Source organism: Delphinapterus leucas, chromosome 6, assembly GCF_059928025.1.
Source record: "Delphinapterus leucas isolate spDelLeu-1000000601 "Yukka" chromosome 6, BTC_Dleu_Yukka2, whole genome shotgun sequence".
NCBI lineage: Eukaryota > Metazoa > Chordata > Mammalia > Artiodactyla > Monodontidae > Delphinapterus > Delphinapterus leucas.
The window spans coordinates 15,486,814-15,513,500 of NC_143134.1; the positions used below are offsets into that span (position 1 = coordinate 15,486,814).

The window sequence follows — 26,687 nt, forward strand, 5'->3', positions numbered from 1 at the left end:
ACACCGCCCCCTACCCCGCGGCGCTGAAGGAAGACCCTTCCTAACAGGTCCTCCCTCTGCAGGCAGGGTGCAGGTGGCGGAAAGGGGGAGGGAGACAGACGTCCCAGCAGCTTCTTCTGCTCACAAATCTCAGGGCTCATCTGCAACTAGATCCTCTCCAAAAAGCTTCGCTGGAAATAACCAGCGCTCCTGGTCAGTGGAGCACGCCCTGTAGGTTAACACCACCCCGGCACCCTCCAAACAGACTCTGGCATCTCAGCAAAGAGGCAGATGGCGCCTGGGAGGGGCCCCAGACTGCGGCTAATAGGTCTTTAGATTTGGAGAGATTCTTAAGAAGCCTGTGTGACGGTGAGGCTGCACAGAAGACCCCCATGAGAATACCCCAGATTTGCAGGGCATGCTAAGCCTGCAGAGGGTACATACAAACCTTAGTTGTGCCACTCCCCCAAACCTAGGAGGTTGGTATTATCACCCCCATTTTACAGGTGAGGAAACTGAGGCTCAGCTAGCCTGGCAGCACCTACGGCCAGACCATCTGATCCCAAGTCAAGTGTTTCTGTCTCAAGACCAGCGGCTCTCAACCCTGGTCATCTCAGGTCACTTGGGGAGCTTTAAAATATGCTGACGCCTAAGTCCAGCCACGGACTTACTGAATCAGGACCCCTGGGATGGCCATGGGAGGTTCCTCAGGGGACTCTCATGTGTGTGGCTGGAGGCAAGAGCTAGGTTTCCCTGCCGTCGGTTGGGGTGGAAGATTTCTTCTCATTCCCGGGGCCAGGCTCAGAGCATCCCTCTGGTTAGATGCCACTGCAGGAAGGGGTTGCAGGAACCATCCGGAAAGACAGCAAGCTCAGCTCTTCTTGAGTAGCTCCAAGCCTCAGTGAGAGAGGAGCCCACAGTCTCCCTGGTGGCTCAGCCTGCCCACCATCGCCCCATGCTTGGTCCCCGTCACCCCAGACAAGCAATCACAACTCTTAGTTTCAGCTTTTCTCCTCAGGCACACACAAGTCAATAAAAATCTCTTCCTTCCCCGCCTTTTCCACACCAAGGGTGGCATCCTCTCCAGGCTGCGAATATATATTTTGTTTCATGTACGCTTTATCTTGGACATTGTTCCAGACTGATTCAGTCTTTTTCATGGCGGCACGCCCCCAACACAGATTTTTAAAGCTCACCCTGAAAGCCAAGGGCTCCTCTCCTTGGCCCAAGTCAAATGTCTCCTACTCTGATGGCCCATCTCCACCTGCCAGACACCGTGGGATATGGAGGCTGGGAGCCGGGGGCCTAATTCTGGCTCAGAGCTACTCCTCTGCCTTGTGACTCCAAATTATGGGGCAAGGGCCTGGCTCACGCCTCCTCCCTGGGGGTGGGAAGGCCAAAGCAGATCAGAATACTGCAGCCCCGGCCAGGGAGGCGCTGCCGTGTGGGCCTTTTAGGTGAATGTGAGAACCGTCTTTCTAGAAGGCGAGTCACAGCCTCGCTCCGTTTAACAATCTCCCTCAGCTGCTGCAGGTTTACTTTCTTCCTCCTCTGACGAGCTGAGAGATAAGGTGCTGTTCTTGGGGAAGGAAGCCGAGAGTGTGCAGGAGGGTTTGCCCCAAAGGGCTGGAGCCTAGGACGGGGTTGTGGTGGACGGGGCGGGGCGGGGCGGGGTCAGGGGGTGCCTGGACCCAAGGCTCACCTGCGTCTGCATGGGGACCCCCTCCGCCCCTCCAGACAGCCTGCGCTCAGAGAGGCCTGAGACCGGCTCTGTCCTTGCTAATCAGCGGGAGCTCTTGGGTGAGTCATTTAACCTCTGAGACTCAGGCGCCTCTGCGTAAAATGGGGACAAAAAGAAGTAATTACAGACTTGCAGTGAGGAGTAAATGAGATAATAGAGGTGGAAACATTTCATACATGGTGAGACACTGTACAAAGTGACGCTTTTGTGATTAACTTTTTTGCATGGACTTAGGGCGTTGAAGTAGCCTCTCTTCCAGTCCTGAACTAGCAGTCAGCAGCCCCGTGTCTGAGCCTCTCTGAGCCTCAGTGTCGCCTTCTGAGGCCGCATCAAGGGGAGGGGTCAGCACTGACATCGTTCCAATCCTTCCTGCAGGCCTCACACCAGCCAGCAGCTTCTCACCGCCTGCCCTTCCCTGTGAGGAGAGGGCTCTGTCCCGCATCCCCTCCGGTCTTCAATCTGCCTTCACCTCCAGCACTGATAGATCTTCTTGGCAAAGCTGCCTCCAAAGATTCCTGCTAACGCTTGTCTGTTCCTGCATCTTGCAAAGCATGGCGCCCACGGCATCTTAAACCCAGATTGTCTGCAGCTGCTCCAGTGGACACTGCAGCTTCGCCGTCCTCCCTCTGGACTCTGGGAGCTGCGCCCGTCCTAGCGATGCCCTCGAGACCCTCGGCCCCAGCTGGGTGAGACCCTTCCAGAGCAGGACCCGACCTTGCCACCCACCAAGACTCCCACGGTGCCCTCCACCACCTCCCATGTCTGGCTGCCCAGGCAGGTTCTAGAATGTCTGTGCCCCAGATCCGAGGAGAAGACACAGCCAGTGGGGAAGAAGGGCCGGCAGGCGCAGCCCCGCCTCCCGATGACCACCTCCGGAGCCTGAAGGCCCTCACGGAGAAACTGAGGCTGGAGACCCGCAGGCCCTCCTACCTGGAATGGCAGGCCAGGCTGGAGGAGCAGACGTGGCCCTTCCCGAGGCCGGTGGCCGGGCAGCGGGCCTGTGTGGAAGAGGGGCCCTCGCGCCCCCCAGGAGCGCCCAGGCGGCATCCTCAGCCTCATGGGATGGCCAGCCAGGATGATGGGGCCCCGTGCACTGGCAGGCTGGAGGGCTTCGAGAGCATCGATGAAGCTATAGCCTGGCTCAGGAAGGAACTGGTGAGTAAGTGGCTGTCCCTCCAGGAAGCCCCAGAAAAGATGCCATTCTCTCTCTGTCTCTGCCTCTGTCTCCACCCCCTGTCTCTCTGTCTCTCCCCCATCTCTGCCCCTCCCAACGGCACATTTTCCTGTTTAGTCAAGGCTGGGCCTCATTACTGTGTGGGTATATGTGGTCCATGTGCCCATCAGCCCCCAACCACAGGTCCTTGTGGAGAGCCTGAGCCCGTGTTTTCTATTTTTAGTTTGTTGGCCACGCCTTGCAGCATGTGGGATCTTAGTACCCCGACCAGGGATGGAAGCCTCACTCCCTGCATTGGAAGTGTGGAGTCTTAACCACTGGACCGCCAGGGCAGTCCCCCTGAGCCTGTGTTTTGAAGGTGTCCCCAGCGCCACTCCTGGCATCAGAGTCCCATACACTCCTTCCTGGACTCTGACTGCCCCTCTTCCTCTCTGAATCCCTGTCACCCTGCCACCTGCCCAAGCTGCTGGCCGCTCCTGTGGCCCTTTATTCAGCAGCCACCCCCTGCCCCACGGCGCTGCTCTGGGTAGCGGGACCGCGTGAGGCAAGCGCAGGGCAGCGCGGGCGCTGCTGTAAGTAGCTCGGGCTCAGCCCAGCAGCGCTCTGCCCACACTGACGGGTATACAGGGAGCTGCCCAGGGGCAGCGTGGCTGATCAGGCCTGGCGGGGGTGAAGGCTTTGGGCTGAGGCTCGGAGGCTGAGTAGGAAACTGCCCAGACGTCAGAGCTGGGAGGGCATCCAGGTGGAATAAGTGTGAGCACTGGGCATGCGTTGGGAGCTGGGGCCAGCAGCTCGACCTTTTTTCTGCCCACGGGCACGGCAGGCTCCCATCAGGGGCGTCGCTCAGCACATGAGAAGGGGGTTGGCGTGCAGAGCTGTGTGCCCGTCGCCCAGGGGAGAATCACTGGTCCTGGGCATGGTGGTGTCTCAGCAGAGCCAGGTGTGACGCTAATCGTGTGCTTTCAACTCCTGCCCCACCCAGCCCGTCACCTGCGGCCCAGGTCACAGCTGCCCAGTCGGGCCACTCTGGCCACAGGTGAGCCAGCAACCAAGGGCCAACCGCCTTCCAGAGCCTCCAGTAACTCCTGGTCCCACAGGGTAGGCAGAGGCCTGCCTGGTTTGCTGGGCAGAATCCTGAAAAATAAATCCCCTTTGGGGCCTGGAATTCTTTGTGAGTTAAGGTAAAGAACTGGGGCCAGGAGGGCTCAGGGACTCAAGTATCTGATTAATCAGACATCTTTTTTGGTTTTAATCTTTGATGTTGAGACTGTTTCTCAAAACACGTCTCCACTATGTCTGTCCTGGTAACTGGAGTGTTAGTTGCTTGCAGAGAAGACGCGGCCGCTGGGGATTCGCGCTGCGTCTCCAGACTCCCCATCGCCACTGGGTGCTCTCGGGGCATGTAAGAGGTGAGGACGGATGGACACGAAGCTGCTCTTTAAATCCTTGAGGCTGCACTGCTTTGATTTGTTTTCATAAAGAGGAACAAAAAAATAGTCCCATCAATCAAGGATTCAATTAGTTGGCATTGGGTTCATTTGAGGTTTGATTGCTTCTGGGAGTGGAGGCTTTTACTTTCTAAGTAGGTTAGCAACCCGCATGGGTCCCCGTTGGGGGTGGAAATCAGAGGAGTTTCCTGGGTGTGAACCAGTAGGGCATTCTCTCAAGTTGTCCCCCACGTCCGCCGGATGAGAGCCGCCCCTCAACCCTGGCTGTATGTTACACTTACCTGGGAAGCCTTGAAACCCCCAAATCCTAGACCACACCCCAGACCAGTCAAACCAACATCTGGGGGTGGGCCCCGGGCGTCAGTAGTTTTTCAAGCTATTCTCAAAGTACAGCCTGGGTTGAGAACCACTGCCGTAGACCTACAGGCCGTGCTCATTTTTCTTGCCAAGCCCATTGCAAGCCAAGCAGCGTGAAGTGCCCCGGCCGGAGTGCACTGGCTGAGGGGAGGAAGGTGGACCAGGCCAAGGGCACCCAGGGGTGACATATGGAGTCATACTCCACAGGCAGGGAGAGGAGCGTTAACCGTCAGGACTAACGTGGCTGCCTAAGGCTGTTGTAAATAAGTACAGTGAACATCGGCATTATTAATAATGCTTTATATATTTGCGTATTTTCCCCCTTTCCATGCCACTTCTCTGTGCTACCAAAGGTGGGTAATAAGCATAATAATAATAATAATATCAAGATTTGTTACCAGTTGAGTGACTACCGTGTGCCAGGTGTTTCACATGCATGACTTAGCTCTTCTGAGTGTCACATCACCTTCCCGTTGCCCCATTTTACAGAAGAGGAAACTGAGGCTCAGAGCGGAATGTAGCAATAAGTGAGAGGGTAGAAATTTGATCAGTGGCCTGTCTGGTTGCCTCGCCCAGGCTCTTCTTAGCCACTGTACCACATAGTACCTTCCAAAGGCAGTTGATTCTGTTCCATGACTTCACAAAGATGTTGGCAGTCGATAGGTGAGGCAGAGGGAGAAACAAAATTGAGAGTCCAGCCCTCACGCTGTGGTCTCTTTTGTTCCTACAGCAGACCTCTGCGATTGCTGTTATGTCTCCGTTATACAGATGAGTAAACTGAGGCCCGTAGAGTTAGACGACCTGCCTAGAATTATATGACCAATAAGTGGTGAACTCGGCCTTCACCAGTGAGAGTAGAACTTTGGGGAGAAAGGCAGGGGGTGAGAGGTGTCCCTCCCACAGGGCCCCATCGGGCAGGCCTCCTCCAGCTGCAGGTAGAGAAACTCTCAGAGCAAAGACTCTCCAACTCTAATGGGAAGATTCTGATCTTGTTAAAATGAAGATTCTGATCCTACAGGTCTGGGATGGGGTCCCTGATTCCAAATTTCCAACAAGCGCCAAGGTAGTGCTTGCTGTACTGCTGGTCCACGGACCACACTTTGAGAATCAAGGACTGAAAGGCAGGCAAGACTGGGGTCAGAGAACCAAGAAGGGACCTCAGAGGGAACCCCCAAGGGTCTCCAAGCCTGTGCCCTAAACCCCGTCCCTGCTGTAACTGTCCTTTGGGCTTGGGCTCAGCCAGTGGGCTCCGGGGATGAAGCCACATCGTCCCACACCGAATGGTCCAAGAGCTGAATTAGTTCAAAAGACTTTAAGTCTGAGGTCAGAGCAGCCCAGATGCAGACCAGCAGGCAGGCCAACTGAAATGTGCAGTTCTGCCCGCTTCCGAGATTAAAGAGTAACAAAGGCGACCTATAAAATCCTTTGACTGACTTGAAAACAGAGTTGAACATTTGATCAACACGCCCACGCTCCTGTTTTGACTCAGTCAAAACATTAAACTTCACGTCATTGTTTTCCCTAATTCTTCATCATCCAGTAACTCATTGAAGGTGTCATTAAAAATTAACCTGTTTTTTAAAAATAGTGATTTCAAAAGTGGTTTCAAATAACCTTTGTTTTATTTTAAGCCCAGAGTCAAGTTTTCTCTATACCCAGGCAGGCTCTCTCTACCAATTTATCAGACCCGTGTGCAAATTTGTCTTTTCTCTTGATGTGGCCAAGGAAACATGAAAAATCTGTGATTCAGTCAGCTGTGTAGCTGTTTGCCCCACATGATGCCACACTCAATTGGCTGGGAGTTCGGGGTCAGTCGTGGGTTTGTGCCCTGAACGGGTCTCTGACCATCAAGAGCTTATACCAGAGCAGTAGATGAAACCAGCGAGGTTCTTGTCAACGGTCTGGAAGGATGGGCGGTCCAACCCTATCTCCTAGGAGGTTAGCTCAAAGGCAGAGAGCGACTGCCTGAATCTTGGCTTATTTCCAAGGCCAGAGAGGGTCCTAGCAGCTCCCTCAGGGTCCACCCTTCCTCTCAGCTTTCACTGCAGGGAAAGTGCAGTCGCTCCTGACACCCCCAGGGACCTGCAAGTAGAGGGTTTTCCTTCAGAGTAACATGTTGGGGGTACGAGGAGGGTGGGAATCCTTAAGCCCTGTTGGCACTGCTCCTCCAGCCAGGAAGGCTTGACCTTCAGCTCCCTGTGTATTCAGGAAAGGTGTCACCATCTGGCCATGGCAGGCAGGGCTGCTGCCTCTGTGCCCGGCAGCTTCGGGCCACCTGACTCCCCAGGCTGAGACCCAGCATCGTTTACTGGGGAGACCAACTCAGAGCCTAGTGAAGTGGCCCTCTGCAACTCTTCTTGATCCAGGCTGCTCCCGCTGCCTGAGGCCACAGCCTCCAGCTTTCCACCTTCAGGGTGGCCTCACTAGGTCCAAGTGGCCTGGAGTGGGGCTGGGGCAATGCTTCAGGAAGGGGTGAGCTAGAAAGGACGTGGCCCTGAAGCTGTGGGTCTCAGCCTTCTAGCTGAGCCTGAAATTCAGAACATGTCACAGACCTCTGATTGCGTTTGGCCCCAGAGCTTGCAGCCCAAGAGAAAAAGGGACGCTCCCTTCTGCCTCTCTCTTTAGTCCTGCTAAAACGCTCCCCTTGCCAACATGAAGGATAAAGAAAAGGGAGAAATCATCTACTTGGCCTGTGCGGTGCCAAAACTAAAACCAAAACAAAACATTCCAGCTTCCTACGGCGTTGTCTTTGTGGCGAGAATCCCTGGCGTCAACAGGTATTTTTCTTTCAGCCTCATGCAGGTGTTTGATCCCCACAGACAGAGCCCCCCCGCCAAAAAGGTGTTTATGGTTGTTAGAAAAAGGGAAAGGAAATCTGACAAGTTTTAATTATTCTAAGGCCTGCCATGGCAGGAGGCCCGTAGCCCTGGGCCCAGCTGGCCTCTCCGGGTTAACCCTCTCTTGCCTGTGCTACCCGCTTGACAAGCACGTGACTGGTGTGTCCAGGCACAGCCCTCTGAGGCCAGTGTTATCCACTGCTACTGAATGATAGCGGCCAAATGACAGTTCGAGCTCACTGAGCATCTTCTAATGGGGATGGAGGTGAGAGGCGTGAAGGTGATAGCCACGTTAACCCTGCCCATCTGGGGGAGCATTTTATGGTCCTCAAGGCACGTTTACATACAGTATCTGAGTGAGACGGCTTGGAGGTATTTGCTATTCCCGTTTTACAGATGAGAAAACTGAGGCTCAGAAAGATGATGAGCCTGAGAGTCAGAGAGGTTAAGTGACTTGCCCAAGGTCACATGTAAGGGTGTGGCTAAGCCAAGACACAGACCTGCATCTCCTGGCTCTGGACCCAGATCTCTTTCCTTTGTACTGGGTACAGGTGCTCACATCAGATGTTCAAGTCAGTGGGCCCACGAGTTGTCAAAAAGCCTGCATTTGAAACTCTGCTGATTTCAGAATGGGGGGACTTCCCTGGTAGTCCAGTGGTTAAGACTCCTACCCTCCAATGCAGGGGGCGCAAGTTCCATCCCTGGTCGGGAATCTAAGATCGTGGCGCGGCTGAAAAAAAAAAAATCAGGCCTTGATTTTAGAACGGGACACGTGTAAGGGGTCACAGAGAGCTATTAGCAACGCCTCATAACAACCCTATGGCAGGGATGGGGGCAGCCATGCCCGGTCCATAATGAGGATAATACCTTGCTCAGAGCTACCCAGGGGGCTGCTGGCTGACCTGGGGTTTGATGCACAAGAGTTTCTAGCCCAGGTGTCACTTTGCCCGAGGCTAGCAGGGGCTTTCCACCCATCCACTCCTGCCGGGGGAAGCCTATCTCGTTAATCTGGCCAGATACCGCCCTTTAGTGGTTACTAAAGAATTGCTAAACAAAGGGGCCTACAAAGGAAATACTCCAAAACATCAATGATCTTTATTTCTGGGAGCTGATATTATCCTTTGGACTTCTCTGTAGTTTCTGAAATTTCTAAAATAGAAATATATATGATTAGGGAGAAAAAAAGATTATAAAAGACAAAAGACGGGAAAGAACTAAGGTCCTCTTCTTGCCAGCGTAATTGGCACACATGCCTCCCCTCATAGCTTCCAGGTTAAATAAGGCATCGGATCTCCTAGAAAAAGATAAAAAATGGGATCTGCCATCGCTAGACATCCCCCACTCGGCATTAGGTGGGAACTGTTGACCAGTGGGATGAAGGTGGCTCCAAATCAGGAGATCCTGCCTGCTTTCCATCTCTTGGCCACCTTGCCATGCAGAGAAGAGGATGGGAGAGGGAAGGGCTAGAGGCCTGATGGCCGCACTTAACCAGAAGAACAGCGCGAGGTGGTCCTGGGGCTGTAAGAGGCAGGCGGGCGTCCTTCGATCCAACTTGTTCGTTCAGTACGAGCTGTGTTGACCAAATGCCTGGGCTTAGGTGCTGGTGCCGGTGGGGACAGGGCCCTTATCTTTATGGGGCCCCCCCTTTGTGGATGAGACAAACATGTAAACAGTGACACCGTGAGACAAGAGCTATGCTAGAGGAACAGTAAATGTAGTCCCCAAATGCTTTGGGGTGTGAGGCCCATGTTGAGCAATCACCGAGTGCCAGGCATGGTGGACTTTGAAATTAACCAAAGGGAAGTACACATCCCTAACTTCCTTAGCAACCAAATCCACATCTCCAAGGCTTGACATTAGCCTTCTCCTTATTCCCATTCCCATTGTCCTGTGATAATTAAAACCCAGCTCCTCGGAGGGGCACCCTCCCAGCTGTGGTAACTACCCTCCAGGCTAGTGTGTAGTAACTGCTGGATCAGGCACCCAGTGCATTGGGTACAACCACGGATCCCTCCCAGCCCTCTGTGGAAATTCAGATGCCGTAAGGCTGGGACTTCACATGTGCCTGCAGGTGATTCTAATGTGACGGGGCCAGTAACCGGTCACAGGTGGAGTCAGCAAAGCATGCAGTTTGTGACTAGATTAGACGTCCTGTCAAGTTCTACCTCATCCTGGCTGTGTGAGTTTAGGAAACCCCGTTAGCCTGGAGCTGGGTTTTGTCATTGTAAAGCGGAGATTATACATGCTACCCGGCAGGGGGTTGTGACGGGACAGCGAGGCGGGCACAGAGGGCAGAGGGCACCTGCTGGGCTCCCGAGGTGGGCAGGCACTATGCACGCACATCCATGTGCCTCTTCTGTGGTGGCACTAACACCACCCCCATTTTATGGGTGAGGAAACTGAGGTAAAGTGACTCGCCTGTGGTCAACCAGCAGAGCAGGGATTGGAGCCCAGATCTGCCGGCCTCAGAACCCCTGCTGCCCAGCCAGGGGCTCCCGAGGTCAGAAGAGGTGAAGGCGCATCGTGCTTCACGAGGCTTTGGGCCGTCAACACCTCAGACGTAGTTCATGAGTTGAGCAGTCAACGCGCTCTCTCAACTCCTGGAACTCTGGGCCGTTGTTCTCCAATGCTTCCCGATTCTGCACTCTTTCAGGCACTCTCCTGCCTCTGAGAAGGACACTCGTTATCCTGACACAGAGGGTGGTACACAGGGTCTCGGGACTGTTCACCGAGGTGCCCCTGGGCTGGACTGTCCGTTTCTGAGGGGTGTGTTATTTTACAGGATCTGGACCCACCCTTGCCCCAGGGCTCCTCCAGGGGCTGAAAAGCCGGCACTGCCCCGAGGTGTTGGCCACGTCCCCAGGCTCAGGTGTGAGCCAGACTCAGCCAGCAAGCTGACAAAAGCCAGGGAAAGGCCACCGAGGCTCCCTCCAGGTGGCTAAGCCCTCGACAGCAGGGAGATGGTTTCCAGAGCTGCACCGAGGGTCTGGCACTCGGGGGGCACCGCTCCCGGCCGCTGGCAGGGTCAGGCCAGGCCCCGAGGTGCCCAGGAGCCAGGGAGGGGCCCGGGTGGCAGGTGGCCCTGGCTTCTCTACCTCCCACGTGGCTCCCCCAAGGGCGGGCACCACCCCCCCCGCCCCCGCCCCCCCCCCCCGGGCACAGGGACTGAGGAGGACAAAGCCTCCCCCTGCCAGTGCAACTGCTTCGCGCAGTGCTGGTTACAACTATGGACGGAGCCATCGGTGCTCGAGCAGAAAGGAGCCCAAGGGGTGGCGAGCCTTCGTTTTTCAGCCAGAGAGGGAGATGGGTGGAGAGGTCCTGCGAGTGTCCGCTAGCACCTGCTGCTCGGGGGCTCCCCCTGCCCTCTCTGGCCTCTCCCACGCTCCGGCCGGCGGCCCCACGTCGGTGCTGGACACACTGCATGGCGCTCAGCAGTCCCCAAGGTTTCCTGAGCACCCAGGGTGTGCTCAGACTCACCCCCTAACTCTGGCATGTGAAGGGGAGCCAGGTCACGGACAGCCCACGGGCACAGCAGACACCCTCCTGAGATGGGCTCTGAGTCCAGCCCAGCACTGAGGCTGCTGTGAGGCCCCTCTCGGGGTGAAGCCCAAACCATCATTCCCTCTAAGGAGGCAGGTTCCAGGGTAACGGAGCGTGAAATAACTTGGGAGAGCTAATGGCCTTGCTCACACTTGCAGAGAACAGATTTGCTTCACTTCGTTTGGAAAGCACAGGTGGGAATCTATATATAGAAACTGCAGGTGCAGGGGCATCTTAATCACTCATAGGAGACCTAGTTCCACAGGGCTCGCTTCCTGACTCTTGGGCAGTGAGGGTTCCTGGCTGGTTCCTGGGCTCACTTGGTGTCAGACGTGAAACTCCCAGCCCATCCGTTTCCAAGCCGGGGAGCCCAGAACCCAAGAAAAGTCTAGAAGTCCCCACACAGTTGCTCCAGGGGTCTTCTGGGGGCTCCCTAAGGATGCCAGGCACCTCAGCCCTGTTCCATCACATTTGACAATGGCCCTGGCTAGAGCTGATCTCCACGCAATCCCTTAATGAAGCGCTACTCCTGTCTGTGCTGGTGGGCGCTCCCTGCAGGTGGAAGTTCAGAAGGCAACCCAAGGAGCTCATGGCAGAGCAGGAAGTGCGGGGGGGTGGGGGTCTCGTCTCTGTCTACTCTCTCGCCTAGAGACACCCTAGCAGGAGAGGCGGGGGGGCCAGCCCTCCCTGCAGTCTTGCTTGGGGCTCAGGGGGAATAGCTGTGCTGTGGGCCCCACTCCAGCAGCCTGGCACAGGGGGGCACCATCCCGGGGCTAGCCGTTGCCCAGCAAGGCCCCCCACTTGCTGTCCAGGGCAGTGGCAGGGAAGTTGGGGAAGTCCCCGGCCCACCCTGCGGGCCTGAACCCATCGTGTCCAAGCTGAGGACACCCCTGCCTGGGAGATGCCTCCATGGCAAATGCTGAGGTGCTTCGGTGTTACTGGCTCTGTGACTCTGGACAGACCACTTGGTGACGAGATGCTAGTACTGCCCTACCAGCCCAGCCGGCCGTACTTCGTATTGATAACAATGGGAAGGGTGACACAGGTGTCAGGTGTGAGCAATCACCCCCAAAGTGTGTGGGAAGCATGGGTTGGTGACTAGTTCTGCTCCAGGCAGTTGGGGAACAAAGGAGACTCACACTGTCCTCCAGAACTCCTAAACCTAGTAGGAGAGATAAGAATGTCGTATGGGAAATAAGAAAAAATAACTGACGGCTTAGCTCTATGAAGAATGGATAAAGTGGAACTAATATTTGTGGAACCCCATGTCCCGGACCAAGTGTCTTATATATGTTTTGTTTATTTAATTCTCAGAACAGGCATTATTATTGCACCCATTTCACAGATGAGGAAATTGAGGCTCAGGCAGCTTGAGCAACTTGTCCAGAGGGGCACCTCCAGTGAGTGGTGGTGAAGGACTTTGGACCCACAAGCCGATGCTCTGTTCATTCTACTCGAGGCCTCTCCCCATGCCTGGAGGGCAGCCTGGGTGGGAAAGTCAGGGATGGTGTCCTAGGATTGTCCCACCTGTGTAAAATGAAGACCTGGCTCTAGGAGAATTGAATTCATTCATTCATTCATTCTATCAATGCCTTTTTTTTTTTTTAACTTAAAAAATATATTACTTTATTCCAACTTGTGTTTCCACCTCAGCCATGCCTTTTGAGCACCAGGCCTGATCTCTCCTGCGTGTTTTACTGTCTGGTGAGGAGACAGGCAATGCTGTGTTTAGGTGTTGCCGTAAGAGGTACCTATGGTTGGGGTGTCACCCAGCCTGCAGGGTTGGGGGGCAAGGGCTGAGCTGGGCATGTGGATGATGGCGTGGGAAGGAGTGGTTCTGGGGGAGGGGACACAGACCCAGCGTGGCTGCCACAAGGCGCCAGGGGCTCAGAATGGGAGTTCAAGTCTGGAGAGAGCAAGGGAGCCAGGAGGGCTGGTTGTACCTTTGAAAGGTCTGAAGAAGGGGAGAAACCTGGCCGCTGGCCTCTTGATTGCAGGGCTGAGTGCAGAGAGTGGGAGGGGGGCAGGGAGGCGTGAAAGGATGCTGAAGTGCAGGCTGACAAGTGAATGTGGGTGTGCTCATCTGGGCCTGGCTTTCCCGTCTCTCCCCTCTCACAGAATTCCTTTCTTGGGTGTACGGCTTCTAGGGCTCCCTCATGTCCAGGATGCAACCTTATGAGGTGGGGGGAGGTGACGAGCATCCTCTTTCCACAAAGGGGTCACATCTCCTGCCCCGGGCCACTCATCTCCTCATAGGCTGGACTGGGACTGTCTTCATCCATTCAGGCTGCTGCAGCAAACCATCTCCGACTGAGTGGCTGATAAACCACAGACATTCAATTATCACAGTTCTGGAGGCTAGAAGTCTGGGATCAGGGTCCCAGCATGGTCAGGGGAGTGTCATCTTCCGAGTTAAAGACTTCTCGCTGTGTCCTCACATGATGGAAAGGGACGAGGGGACTCTCTGGGGGGGGGGTCTCTTTTTTTTCTTTTTTTTTTTTTATGCGGTACGCGGGCCTCTCACTGTTGCAGCCTCTCCCGTTGTGGAGCACAGGCTCCGGACGTGCAGGCTCAGCGGCCATGGCTCATGGGCCCAGCCGCTCCACGGCATGTGGGATCTTCCCGGACCGGGGCACGAACCCGCGTCCCCTGCATAGGCAGGCGGACTCTCAACCACTGCGCCACCAGGGAAGCCCCCTGGGGTCTCTTTTATAAGAATAGTAATCCTATCATGAGGGCTCTACCCGCATGACCGCATCACCTCCCAAAGGCCCACCTCCTAATACCAACACATTGGGCTTTAGGGTTTCAACATATGAATTTGAGGGGGACACAAAGATTCAGACCAAAGCAGACTAGAACCCAGAGCCTCGGGGGACAGACCTGGGGGCCTTCAGAATGCACCACCGTGTCCTTCCCAAAGGTCAGCCTCACCCGTGCAGGCGGCAGCTTGGCCTAGGACCTTCCAAGTTTGAAAACCGAAGACTTTATCATATAGTATGTAGAGCTTGACTCTTGCCATTGGCGACGGAGAGTCCCTGCTGGGGCCTGAAGCACCCCCTGCTCTCTGTCCTGGCTCTGGGGCTCTGCTCTGACTTTCCCTCCCGGCAGACAATGGCTCCAGGGGCATCAGGAGAACCCAGATTCAGCCTGTACCTGCCCCAGCGCCAAGATCGGGGCTGCAGAGCAAGCGGAGGCTGAAAAACATGTTCCAGCCTCTGCCTGAGTCAACAGCATCCCCTGGAAATCAATTCACAAACCAATTTGGTTTCTAGGGCGTATTTGAAAAAAAAAAAATTATTTTTTTCCCAGCATCTGAGGTTGTCATCCAGCAGCACACCTCAGTGACAGCCCTCACGTTCTTTCCTCACAGCATGTCTCTGGCTCTTTCTCAGAGGCCAAACCCAAGATCAAATAACGAATCATGTTTTATCCGGGCTTCCATTTCTACACAATGTGATTAAAACAATAACTGTCATGAGACAGGTTATGAAAACTCTTTCCATGGTTCAAGATTAAGTCTCATAGAGAAGGGAGCATGTTCCGAGAAAACGGCCTGGATTTTATACCCAGTCTCTCTCTTCAGCATCAATCAGAGGCTAATTGTGGCTGTTGGGCTGGGATAGCTTAGATTCCAGCCTCAGAAATCGGGATTGAACAAAATGCCCTTGATCACCTTGGGATTTTTGTTTTCCTGTCTGCCTGGATACTGTCCATTCCAAGAGCTGTAAGAAGCAAATAGATCATAAGTAATGCACCATAGAAACTGAATAATATTGGCTAAAGAAAAGTAAGAATTTCACTGTGTAGGTCCTTTCTCTCCAGGCCTAGGTGCAGAATGTTGAAATTGGGCAGGGCCTCCCAGTTTTGAGCCTTTATTAAAAAGACTTAGACGCTGGCCCTAAAACCTGGCCCTGGTGACTCAGCTATCAACATGAGTTTAATGCTCTCCCTGGCAAAGGCTCAGCTGTGGGATATGCCGATTTCAATCCCCCCTCCCAGGGTGGCCTGTTGCCTCTGCAGGGTAAAGTTACTTGTAGGATTCTTGGAGGCGCTGCCTGTAACTCCAGCGATCCTCTAATTGCGGTATAGTATTTGGTTAAAGGGTGTGTTCCCGCGGGGTGAGAAAGCACACACACCACGGGGGTGGCAGCTGACCCGTAGCCCTGTTGCAGTAGCTGTGCTGTGGTCAGTGCTTGGCTGTAGCCAACACATGTTTGATTCTCTGAGTCAGATAAGAATGGCTCTTAGGAGAGGCTGGTTGTTTCTAAGGTGGAAGGTGAAACCCCAAGGGAGGGAAGAAGTAGCTAAAGGCAGTAATCAAGCTGCTCTGCAAGAGGAAGAGGGAGATTTCTTGGGTTTTGCTTGAAGGGATAAGGGGGCGTGAGGGGCGGTGAGGCTCTGAGAGTGGGGAGGGGCTAGAAAGGGGGCATCAGGGAGGGTGGCGGTCGGGAAACTCAGGACAGAAGAATCTAAGTGTGTAAGCGGTTTGCTGTGATGTCTCTTTATCCGAGTCCCATGGATCACTAGTGATTTCCTGGAGAATTAAAAGAGGGGCTGACTCCTGCCTCTGGACTGGCTGGAATAAAAACATTTACTGGCTGCAGTAAAACGGTGCAGAGGACAGTATGGCGGTTCCTCAAAAAATTCAACATAGTATTAGCATAGGATCCAGCAATTCCACTTCTGGGTATACTTCCAAAAGAAGTGAAAGCAGGGACTTGAACACGTACTGTGCACCTGTGCTCATAGCAGCATTATTCACGAGAGCCAAGAGGTGGAAGCAGACCAGACATCCATCCATGGATGAAAGGATAAGCCAAATGCGATGTATACATTCAGTGGAATATAATTCAGGCCTAGAAAGGAAATTCTAACATGTGCTACAGCGTGGATGAACCTTGAGGCCATTATGCTGAGAGAAATATGGCAGTCACAAAACGGTAAATACTGTACTGATTCCACTTACACAAGGTAATTGGATAGTCAAATTCACAGAGACAGAAAGTAGAATAGTGATTGCCAGGGGCTGGGGGGAGGGCAAATGGTGAGTTATTATTTAATGGAGAGCTCCAATTTTGCAAGATGAAAAGAGTTCTGCAGATGGTGGTGACAGCTGCACAGCAATGTAAAAGTACTTAAGGCCACTGAACTGAACGCTTCAAAATGGTTAAGATGGTAAAATTTTATGTTCTGTGTACTTTAACACAATTGAAAAAATCCTGGGGGGGAAAAAAGCCTCTTAGCCCTGTACGTTTTGCTTAGGTTTCTTCGGGGGCTGAGAAAACTCACTTCTATATGGATTTGGCTTGATTACAGTGGAGTTGCCTCTTAGGCGGGGACTCAGTTTAGGGTTTAAGTGTGGAGTCCCCCTTGGAAAATTCCTGTATGGCCCACAGAGTAGGTGGGAAGGGGGCCAACACTGCTGCTTTTCCTTGTAGCCCTGGAACAAACACTGTGTCTTTGAGCATCAGGTGCAACGTGGATTTACATTCATGAGTCATAACGAAGTACGTCTTGCAAGCCAGTCCTAGGGTGGGCTGCTCACGCTGTGGTGGGCCCTCAGGACCAAGCTCAGTGAGGAAACAGAATGATCAGGCTCTTCTGGTGTTGGGCTCCAACAAGTGGAGGGACATGCATCACCTTCCCCGCGGGAAGCCATTTCCTTCCCCTCATGCAGAGGCGAACGCCTCCAAGCTCAGTGGGCGTGTGAGGTGTCTCCACCGAGGTGGCCTTTGTCCAGCCCAAGGAACCTGGACAGATGCCTTACTATCAAACCCCCCGCCCCACCTTTCAGCTGACTCTGATGGGTTTTCAACACTAAATTGTTCTCTGACTTTGGACCAGACCTATTGCCCATAGAAAAATGGCCCCTTCCCCCCACCAGGCCTCCCTGCTGACCACATCTCACAGGTACTTCCAGACACCTGCTCAAAACTGAAATTCTCCAACTTAAAAGGATCTTTTCAGATTGAAGATGCAATTCCAGAGGCCAATTCCTTGGTTCAGATCTGAGCCATAGGGTTCCTAGCTTTCAAAGAGAACCATCTTCAAATTACAGGATACCCCAAAGAGAAGTGGTTCAAGCCAAACTCACAGAAGACCATATTAAATAAAGCAGTGGTGTGAGCCGGCACTGACTTTCAGACAAATTGGACCCCCATCTCCTTCAGAAGGGCTTAGGCAGCACCTAGCCCAGTTCTAGGCATGGCTGGAGGCTCCAAATAAGTGAATGAATGACCAGCTGCCCTCTGGTGAGCCTGCCAGCATTGATTTGGCACTATTCTAGATCAATACAATTTCTGATTGGCAATACATTTGGGTTGTGATGCCCAAGGATTGAGAAGTAAACTAATGAACAGGACGCTATGAATTTTAACCCCGTTTTGCCATTAACTACTTTGCTGATCCCCAGGCAAGACTTTCTATCTTGGTTTTTCTCACCTGTAAACTCTGTATAAAAGAGATCTGTGGAAGTACATCAAAACATGGAAGAGAGAAAACAGAGCAATGAAATGCTTACTGGTGAAGTCGCTAATTTTTCTACCCTGAAATGCACTTGGTTCCAAGGCCGAATTCTTAAATGTTTAAAATGCGTTTAAGACAGACATTCTTAAGAATGCAGACATTCTTAAATGTTTAAAAAATAATGTGACGGCATACCCACCACCCAACATAAGATACAAAACATCATCAATAGAGTTGAAGCCCCTGAATACCTTCCCCAATTTCAGTCCCTGCTTCCTGCCCAAAGGCAACCATGCTCCTGAATCTGGACAAACGTGATAACCACTGCACTACAGAAATGACGCCTGAATTTGGTATTTATCATTCCCATGCAATTCTTTATACCCTTACTCTCTCTATATATCTGTAAACAGTGAGACAGCTGGAAATACCTTTAAGCCAGGACTGACACGTACGTCTTCCAGAAGGATTTTGACACAGTATCTAGCTTAGCACAAAGGATTGTTTGGCAAGCACATCCTTACTTGTCACCTTACTCTCTGTGTCTTTTCACCTCCCTGAGCCGGGAACGGGCTATTCTCTCTAGGTGGACCCCAAATGGCGATGCAAGCCCTTCATTAGGTCTCCTGTTAACAGGCCTGGGCCCGTCCGGGACTATGGAGCTGAAGCACCGACCCCCCACCCCTCTCCCCGGCCCAGCTCCGCGCTGACGCCTCCCCCGTCTTCCCTTGCAGACGGAGATGCGGCTCCAGGACCAGCAGCTGGCCCGGCAGCTCATGCGCCTCCGCAGTGACATCCACAAGCTGAAGATCGAGCAGACCTGCGACCTCCACCGGCGGATGCTCAACGACGCCACCTACGAGCTGGAGGAGCGGGACGAGCTGTCCGACCTCTTCTGCGACGCCCCGCTCGCCTCCTCCTTCAGTCTCTCCGCGCCACTCAAGCTCATTGGGGTCACCAAGATGAACATCAACTCCCGCAGGTTTTCTCTGTGCTGAGAAGCCCTAAACGGGGCGGTGGAGCCGGAAGGAGGGTTTGGGAGGTGGACGGTGGGGGGCGGCGGGGGGGGGGGCCGTGGGAAGGAAGCTGAGGCCCAGCTACCCGAGCGGGTCTCCCCGGAGGCAGGGCGTCCCCAGGACCTGTGACACGTGCTCTCAGGGCCCAGCTGTGGAGCTCAGTGTCTCCATGCCTGGCCCTGGTTTAATACCCAAAGAGTCCTGCAGAAGGGCTGCCGCAACCGCTGTTCAGTGAGACCTGGGTCCCCAGGGCACACGTCTCATCCTCCCCTTAGTGACCCACATTCCTGTTTCCGGAATCACTGGTGCTATGACCTGGGAACCCAAAGGGGGACCAAAGCTGTGATTCTTGCAGAAGGCTTCCCCAGGGGCACCGACCCCCGGGGGAGGTGATTAGATGTCAGCCGCGCCCATGTCACTGTTGCTGTCCTCTAAGTACTGGCTCAAATTCACCCTAAGTGGGTGGCTCAGCAGCCTCGACAGGGACCCACCAGCAAAGGAAGACCAAAAGGAATAACACGTGGAGCTTGGGGAAGCAGGCCCCAGAGCCGCAGCCAGTGCCCCGGATGAGGTCTTTGACCTCGGGCCTACGAGTGCGGGGTACACTGTTTCCAGTGTGTGTGGTCCCACCAGTGTAGCTGGGGGGGAGCAGGCACACCCGCCCTCTGCTGCCCGTTCTGGCCACGTACACCAGTCCCAACCTCCAAAGAGCCCCTTTGCCGCCCCGCCACAACCCTGGGGAGCTCCTAGGAGTGGATTTCCCCGGGGAGGGGGGGCAGCAGCGGCCTCCTGGTGGATTCCGACGGTGTCACCTCCGTCACCTTCGTGCCCTCCCCAGAAGCTCACCCTGAGCCTCCACTGAGATTCTGTGCCTGACTTAAACAACTAATTTTAATTGAATCAGACTGTTACTAACCTGTGGCTAACTTGTCAATAACTGTTTGATTTTTATCCAAATGGCGAAGCCAGTGGGTAGGTCAAGTACAGAGGTTCAGGGTTTGATTTTAGAAGATTCTCCCTCAAGACAAGTGGGAGGATCGGCAAGGTAAGGACTGAGACCTCAGCAAGTTAGGAAGTTACCCCAGTAGAACGCCCCGTGCGGGGGGTGGGGGGGGTGGGCTGACCTTTGACCCATCTAGCCAAGCCCTCTGCTTCATAAGGGAGTGAGGCCAGGGGAGGGGAGTGGTCTCCCTCAGGCTCCACAGCTCTTTAGCGGCTGTAGAATATTGATGTGTTAATAATAATCATTATTAATTACGCTACACAGATCACGTATCCATGAACTTGAACTCCAAAGATGGTACTCATGCTTTGCCAAACCCACGAACTGCCAACTGCCACTCAGCCCCGTCACCGACCCCCCACCCCCACCCCCCGCCCCGAGTTACGATTCCTACTGCGTCCGGGTTCCATTGTCGATGTGAGGCATCCTGTTGCTCTGTCTTTCATGCTTCGTCTTCCTGTAGAATTTCAGTGAGGCCCAGGCACGCTCACACACACACGCCATGACCCACACTGGGGAGCGGTTGCTTTTCTCTTGTGGGCCAGGAGTGGGAGTTTGTGGATGATCGGTCCCTAGTTAGGAAAGAATTTGGTGTTTTCTTGTGGCTTCCAAGAGCCGGAGGGTTTACACTTCCTTCAAAGACGGTATTACCACGTAGCCAAGATCTGTTTTTCCTTCGGCTCTGAGCAGTGGCAGAAGTCTGAGGCACAGAGCATTTGTCCATGAAGAAGCCCTCGGTGGAAGGCTAGGCCTCCTCAGGCCGGCTCCTCCCCAGGCAGGAAGGAGGGAGGTTTTCTCTAGCTAGTTGATGCCTCTCCTCAGGGGTTCTGTCTGAGCGCTGCCAAGTCCTACAGAGGCGTGCCCGCCAGCCGTCCTCCAGAAGAACCCTTGAGGTCTTGGGGTGGCCGGCCAGCCTGCACACACGCTCACTCTTCAGAGACGTGCACATACACACACTTGAACCCACACAGGCAAGCGCGTTCCACAACTGAAAAGAGGGCCACACTGAGTAGTTTTCTTTCTAGGAACCAGTCATTACAGTAACTAGAAAAGCTGTGTCTGGCCACAGCTGAGTGGTTTACCTGAATTTCGTCAACCCAGTTGAGTTGGAGTCAACTGGGCAATTTAGTTGCTCAGTTGACCTAATGATTCTTTGAGATCAAGAACACTTGATGGAATAGGTTTTGCAATAGGCGCGCTTTTTGGAATAGGTTAGGTGTCTCAGCTTTTGTGCTTAGTTCATGCCAAGGGAATTTTATTTGGGGATAAGGGGGGGAGGAGAAGTCAGGAAGAGAAGTGCGGGGAAAAGACAGGTGTGTTTTCTTACTCACTGTCCAGTGTCTGTTAGCGTCCTTATTTCCACAGCGAACACAGACAACTAACCAAGTCAGTTCGGCTTTGTGAAGTCCCTGCCTCCTGTGGGTCAAGAGATGCCTGAGTCAGTCGCAGCCTAACCTGCGTGCTCAGCTCCCCAGGGCAGCCTTCCAGCTTTACCACGCGTATACGATACTGTTGCAGTTTTACTCATTATCTACCCGTCTCCCTGCCATCCCTCAAGGACCCCTGGGTGTAAAACTCGACGTCTCCACGACACTGCCTAGCAGGGTGATGTCTGACGCCTTCGTAGGCTCAGCAGTGATCACAGGCCTGGGGAGCCCGGGCAAGCTTGAGATGACCTGGCCCAGCCTCAGGCCTCCTCCCTGTAGCGATACCAAGTGCTATTACGTAATCGATGGACACTTTATAATTTTATTTTTTATGATTGTTTGTTTCTATATTGCTGTTAGAAAAAGTGAAATTAAAATATTTCAAAAGAATATATTTATAAAGAGGAGAAATGTGCTTCCTTTTACCTTGTTCCTGTTACAGCACACACAGGGCCGAGCACTAAATTGAAAGAGAAAGAAGTGGGAGGAGGGAGGGAGGGAGGCCTGGAGGGAGGAACAGTCACCTGAATCACTCTCCTTCCTTCATGGCACCTTCCCCCAAGGAGGGCTGCTTGGTGGTGTCGCCATCAGGAGCTTCCAGGTGCGGGCTATGTGAGCTCAAGATGTGAAACTGAGAGATGCAGGCATTCATTATTCCTGAATTTGACCAAGGCCAGAGCCTCTCTTACATTAGCCACTTCCAAAGGTGACTCTGATTGGATTCAGAATATATGGGTCAAACTCAGAGCACTGCTGGATAGCGGACCCACAGGACATGTATTTCAAATCACAGTTCTATCATCCAAGTACGGGGCTTAGCATTACTGTCCTGTGTGGAGAACTCGTGTCAAACTTTTTCAACATCTTAAGTGGCAGTGCTCAAAATGAAGCCTGCATGAGGGTCACCTGGGGCACCTGCTGCAAATGCACAGCCCCAGGAAACTCCTGGGCTCCACTCAGAGGTTCTGGTGCGCAGCTCTGGCACGGGGCCTAGGAATCTGTTTTTAACGAACACTCCAGGAGACTGGCACAGGTGGTCTACAGACACTTGGAGAAACCTTTAAAGGGACAAAGCAGGCAGGGAAGACATGTCTTGAATGGCTCCTGTCTCTCATTCCCGGGAGAAGTCCATGTCTGCAGGTCAGAGCAGGTGTCAGGAATCCCATTCTGTAGAAGGAACAGCTGGAGAGAAGCACGCTAGCCGTCCCTTGAGATCATATTACCTGCTTACACCAAGCGGATGAGTGACTGGGATCTAGTTCCTGCAAAGAGCTCCCAGTATGAATTGGCTGCATGGAGCACAGGTCATGAGCTGAGGGACGGATGGGCACCTGGAGATCTGCCATCACCATCGGCCGTGTAGTTCAAAGGGCACTCGAGAAGCCACTGGGCCTTTCCACCCCTGCAGGTGGGACTGCACACTTTTTCAGCCCAAAGGGAAATGACTCTAATTTGGCCTCCAAACAAGTTAAATACTTTTAAGTGTCACAGAGAAGGTAAAAGGTGACGGCAGTGTCCTGCCTTGTGTGGGAGAGGGCTGCTTTTACCACGTGGTCAGGGAAGGCTTCTCTGAGAAGGTGCTATTTCAGCTGAAACTGCAGGCATGCAAAGATCAGGAAAAAGAGTGTTCTGGAGAGAAAAACAAGGACCCAGATTCTGAGGCGGGAGGGAGTGTGGTGGGCAGTGCGGCTCGAGTGGGGTCAGCCTCGTAGGTCAGAGTAAGGAGTCTGGGTTTTACTGGGATTGGGCCAGAAGTGTTTTGAGGTCTTTGAACTGGGGAGTGATGTATGATCTGATTTACGTGTTAAGCAAGATCTACGTAGAAAATATGGGGGAAGTGGGGCAGACGTGGCATATCCACTGGCGGTCAATTACAGTGGACGCGAGTGACTTGGACGCCCGTGGCAGCTATGGTGATACACGGTCTGATTTGGGATTTACTTTGGGACCTAGTGTGGGATGTATTTTGGATACTGTGGAGGTAAAGCCAACAGGGTCCACTGGTAGCTTGGATGTGGAGTGTGAGGGAAATAGAGACTAAGGATAGCCCTCTGGCCAGCAGCTGGATTGGGGGGCAGGGGCTTTACTGAGATGAGAAAGTTTGAGGGGAGCATGAGTCGGGGAGACAGCATTAACAGTTCAGTCTCAGCCGTGTTATATTTAAATGTCTATCAAACATTCAAGCAGGAGGTGAGTAGGTGGTTGGCTATAAGGACCCGGACTTCAGGAAAAGGCCAATGTCAGAGGCATAAATTTAGGAGTGTGGATTTGGGTGTTTGGATGATATTAAAAAGCACCATACCTGGATACACTCCTCTAGGAAGAAAGCATAGACATAGAAGAGGGGGCTAAGTACAGCATCGTGGGGACTCCAGCACCTAGGGGTCTGAGAGAGAAATAAGAACAGCCACAGGAATCTTAGAAAGACCAGCTGGTAAAGTACAAGGAAAACCGGATGAAGGGGGCATCGGGGAGCCTTAAGGAAGAAAATGTTTCAAGGAGACAGTCGTCAATTTCAAATGCTGCTGAGAAATCGAGGAAGAGGTGGACAGAGAGATAAACAGTGTTTTCAAGCAAGATGGAGATCATCTGTCTTTTATTCCAACGGTGATAGCCCTTTCAGTCCAGGGGTGGGGACAGAAGTCCAGTTGTGTGGGTTGAGGAGAAAATGGAAAGTGAAGAAATTGACTCAAGTCAGTTTGCTGTAAAGCGAGCAGAGAAATAGCAGCTGGACAAAGTCCTAAAGTCAGGGAAACAATTTTTGGCTTCCTGGAAACAGCGTATAACAAAATAAATACATAAGAGAGTACACTGTATATTAACAATGTATCAAATCATAATGCAAATGTATAATAAAGGTGCCAGCATCTGAGACATGCGAAGGGAGAAACTGAGGGTGCATGAGAGAGCAGAAAGTAATTGTAGCAGTGAAGTTCTTGAGGAGGAGAGAGGGGGCTGGGAGGGGAGTAAAGACACCCCTTCCACTGTAGCGAGAGGGAAGGCGGAAGATGAGAGGGTTAGGGAATCTCTGGTGGGAAGAGGAGGGTCCCATTGGATCCTTCCTATTTTCTCTGTGAAATAGGAGAGTGACTTGGAGGTGGTGGAATGTTGGAGGTTTGGGAAGAAAGAAGTTTTGAAATAATTATCTCAGCGAATGGACATGTTCATTTATTAGGAAGGGTAGTGAAGTCACCCAGGAGTGCTGGCTGCCCATTTGAGGCTTGTGGTCGTTCAGTGTGATGCAAATCCAGTGAATGTGGTTGCGTGTATTTTTTTTTGTTTTTTGTTTTTCCCTCCAGCAATGGTTAGATGCCACAGTGCGCACACAGGGCAGGCAGACGGTGGCAAGGGGATGTGTCAGGCAGGTACACGGGAGGACAAGGAAGCGGAAGTTAAAGTGTTTTGCAAAGGAGCAACCGTAGTGTTGAACCAAGGAATCCAAACCCAGTGAGGAGGGGAGAGGGGACATGGGGACACGGGGGCGGGGGTGACAGCAGTGCTAGAGCGGTGGGGTCCATGGTTGGCGGTCTCGGTGCCATCTGGGACTCGCTGAGTGACAGGGCTGGTGGGGAAAAGCTGAACAGAAGGTGATGATCAGAGAATGGGGACAGCAGAAGTGACATTTCGGGGATGGTGCAGCTTCTTCCTTCCGAGACACAGCCTGATGCTACATTAGCTGCCTGGTGGCCTCAGTAAGTGTGTACCTCATGCACTGGTGACATCAGTCAAGACTGAGACTGCCCCGGCCCCTGCAGATCTCACCCGTCTTATTTAGAAAGGGGTTTTTACGCTCTGTTGACAGCATTCTCTTTGGCTTCTTGGCAAGAGCAGAGCATCTCCCGCTTCCTAATGCTCTCTGTCAGAGCCCCGAGTCTGCAGTTGAGAAGAAGCGACTGGAGGAGGACAGTAGTGTGGCCCTGCCAGGACACACAGGTCAAGTACAACCATGGGCCTATCTGATGGGAACCGCTCAGGCACACTGAAGCTTTCAGATAAGGCTATTTTTAAATACCCTGTTCGCAGGCTCAAAGCAAACAGCGGTGGAGACACCTAGGCAGTCTCCGAGGGAAACCGACTCAGGAAGAGAGACCGCAAACATTGGGGGGTCTGGACAGCAGTCACCCACACTCACTGCGAGGAGATAAGTCCGCGGGGGGCATTTCCTGGCTGGCAGGGACAGGTGCCGGAGTGGGTGGAAATTCCCTGGGAGATATTCCGGTAAGGCCTGGTTCAGCTCTGCAGGACTGGAGTGTATTTATTTCCTAAACCATTCTGTCAAACAGGGAATCCCTCAATCCAATCGCTTCTTCTTCCTGCCCCCTCCTCCACGTGGGGACAACTGGAGCCTGAGAAAGGACCACTTGTCGGAGAACATCCAGGGTCCCAAGGGACTCTGCCTCCTTCCAGTAAACTCCCCTTCCCAGGGGGGGCCGGCCTGGGCACCACCCACTGCCCCGAGAGCCTCCCCGGGATCGGACGCCCCTTCGGGGCGGCACAGGGCTGGAGGGCAGCACAAGGGCTCTCTGCGCTGTCCCATTGCACCAGGCGGGGTGGGTGGGAAGTGGAATTGTTCCAGCATCCCAAGCAGGGGAGGACCTGACCCAGGGCATCCAGGCTTACGAACCACTGGAAGAATCAGGGAACGTGATTCTCGGAGCTGTGCTGGATTCCAGCAAGCTCGGCAGGCGTCGTTTGGGGCTTCTGGCAGCACCTGAGCAGGTATTCCCAAGAGGTCTTCTGTCTGCCTGTCTGCCTTCCGCCACCACTGGGTTTTTACTAACACAAACACCCCCACCCGGAACACTTCTGACACCAGATGTGTGAGTTTCCCACCCCAAACGACCCTCCAGTTCTCTGCAGACACCAACTGGGTGTTCTACAATTTAACTCAGTTTGACACAATCCACACACAAAATGTCATCTCCTGTATCCCCCATCCCCGCCCACAGTGGCCTCTGAGCTGGGATCCCTGTACCCCTCTCTAGGAAAGACAAGACTGAATGAGCCATCATAAAGATGCAGCACGGTGCCCAGGAGGTAAAAAGAGATGCTCTGAAAGCAAGTTTCTGTTAAAAGTTTCCAGCCACTTCTATTTCTAGCAGAGGAGACAGTGAGTCTCCCTGAGAAAAACCGTAGGAGCGGTTCCTTTCAGGGAAGTGGATGAGAGGGGGTCAGCCGCCATGCCCCTGGGGGAAGGGAGCCAGAGGGATGGGCAAGCTGCATCCGTGCCAGAAGCCTTCCCAAGCAAATGACCTTGACTCCTTTACAGATTCAAAAGCACCTCTAAGGCCCAACGCCTTACTTCTTCAGGGGATCACAGACGTGCGGGTGAGAACACGCATCCTAGGGGCTGGGACACGGGGAGGGGGTGACGGCACCCACTTTAAGGGACAAAGCAGAGGTAAAGAGCAGCCTCTGGGGGTCATGAGTCTCAGGGAAGAAGGGAGAGGAGAGCGACTCACCCTGCTAAAATGGGGCTGGAATTAAATCATATAAAATAACAAAGGAACATGGCTTTTTATGGACCCCAAACTGCAGGTGGGACACACCGTATGCTGTCAGAGTCGGGTGGCTTTATCACTCAGAGTACGATTTTTTTTTTTTTTTTTTCCTGTTGCAAACAAAGAAGCAGGTCCAGGAGCTGGAGTGGCTGACCACGGTCACCGTCCGGTTGGTGCAGAGCTGGGACTGCACCGC

At 53.2% G+C, this 26,687-nt stretch overlaps 1 protein-coding gene across 1 annotated transcript; it reads left to right on the forward strand.

The window, feature by feature from the left end:
* The first annotated feature begins 619 nt into the window (after nucleotides 1–619).
* On the forward strand, nucleotides 620–21,431 carry FAM167A (family with sequence similarity 167 member A). Its single transcript, XM_022594922.3, has 2 exons — nucleotides 620–2,875; nucleotides 18,279–21,431. The coding sequence occupies exons 1-2, from the start codon at nucleotides 2,507–2,509 to the stop codon at nucleotides 18,540–18,542; spliced, it is 633 nt and encodes a 210-aa protein (XP_022450630.1). The 5' UTR covers nucleotides 620–2,506; the 3' UTR covers nucleotides 18,543–21,431.
* Nucleotides 21,432–26,687: the final 5,256 nt, after the last annotated feature.

Excerpts from the sequence above, each read along its gene's own strand:
- FAM167A (XM_022594922.3), top strand. The coding sequence starts at position 2,507 with ATGTCTGTGCCCCAGATCCGAGGAGAAGACACAGCCAGTGGGGAAGAA. Across the intron at positions 2,876-18,278 it reads CCTGGCTCAGGAAGGAACTG|ACGGAGATGCGGCTCCAGGA; the intron begins GTGAGTAAGTGG and ends CTTCCCTTGCAG.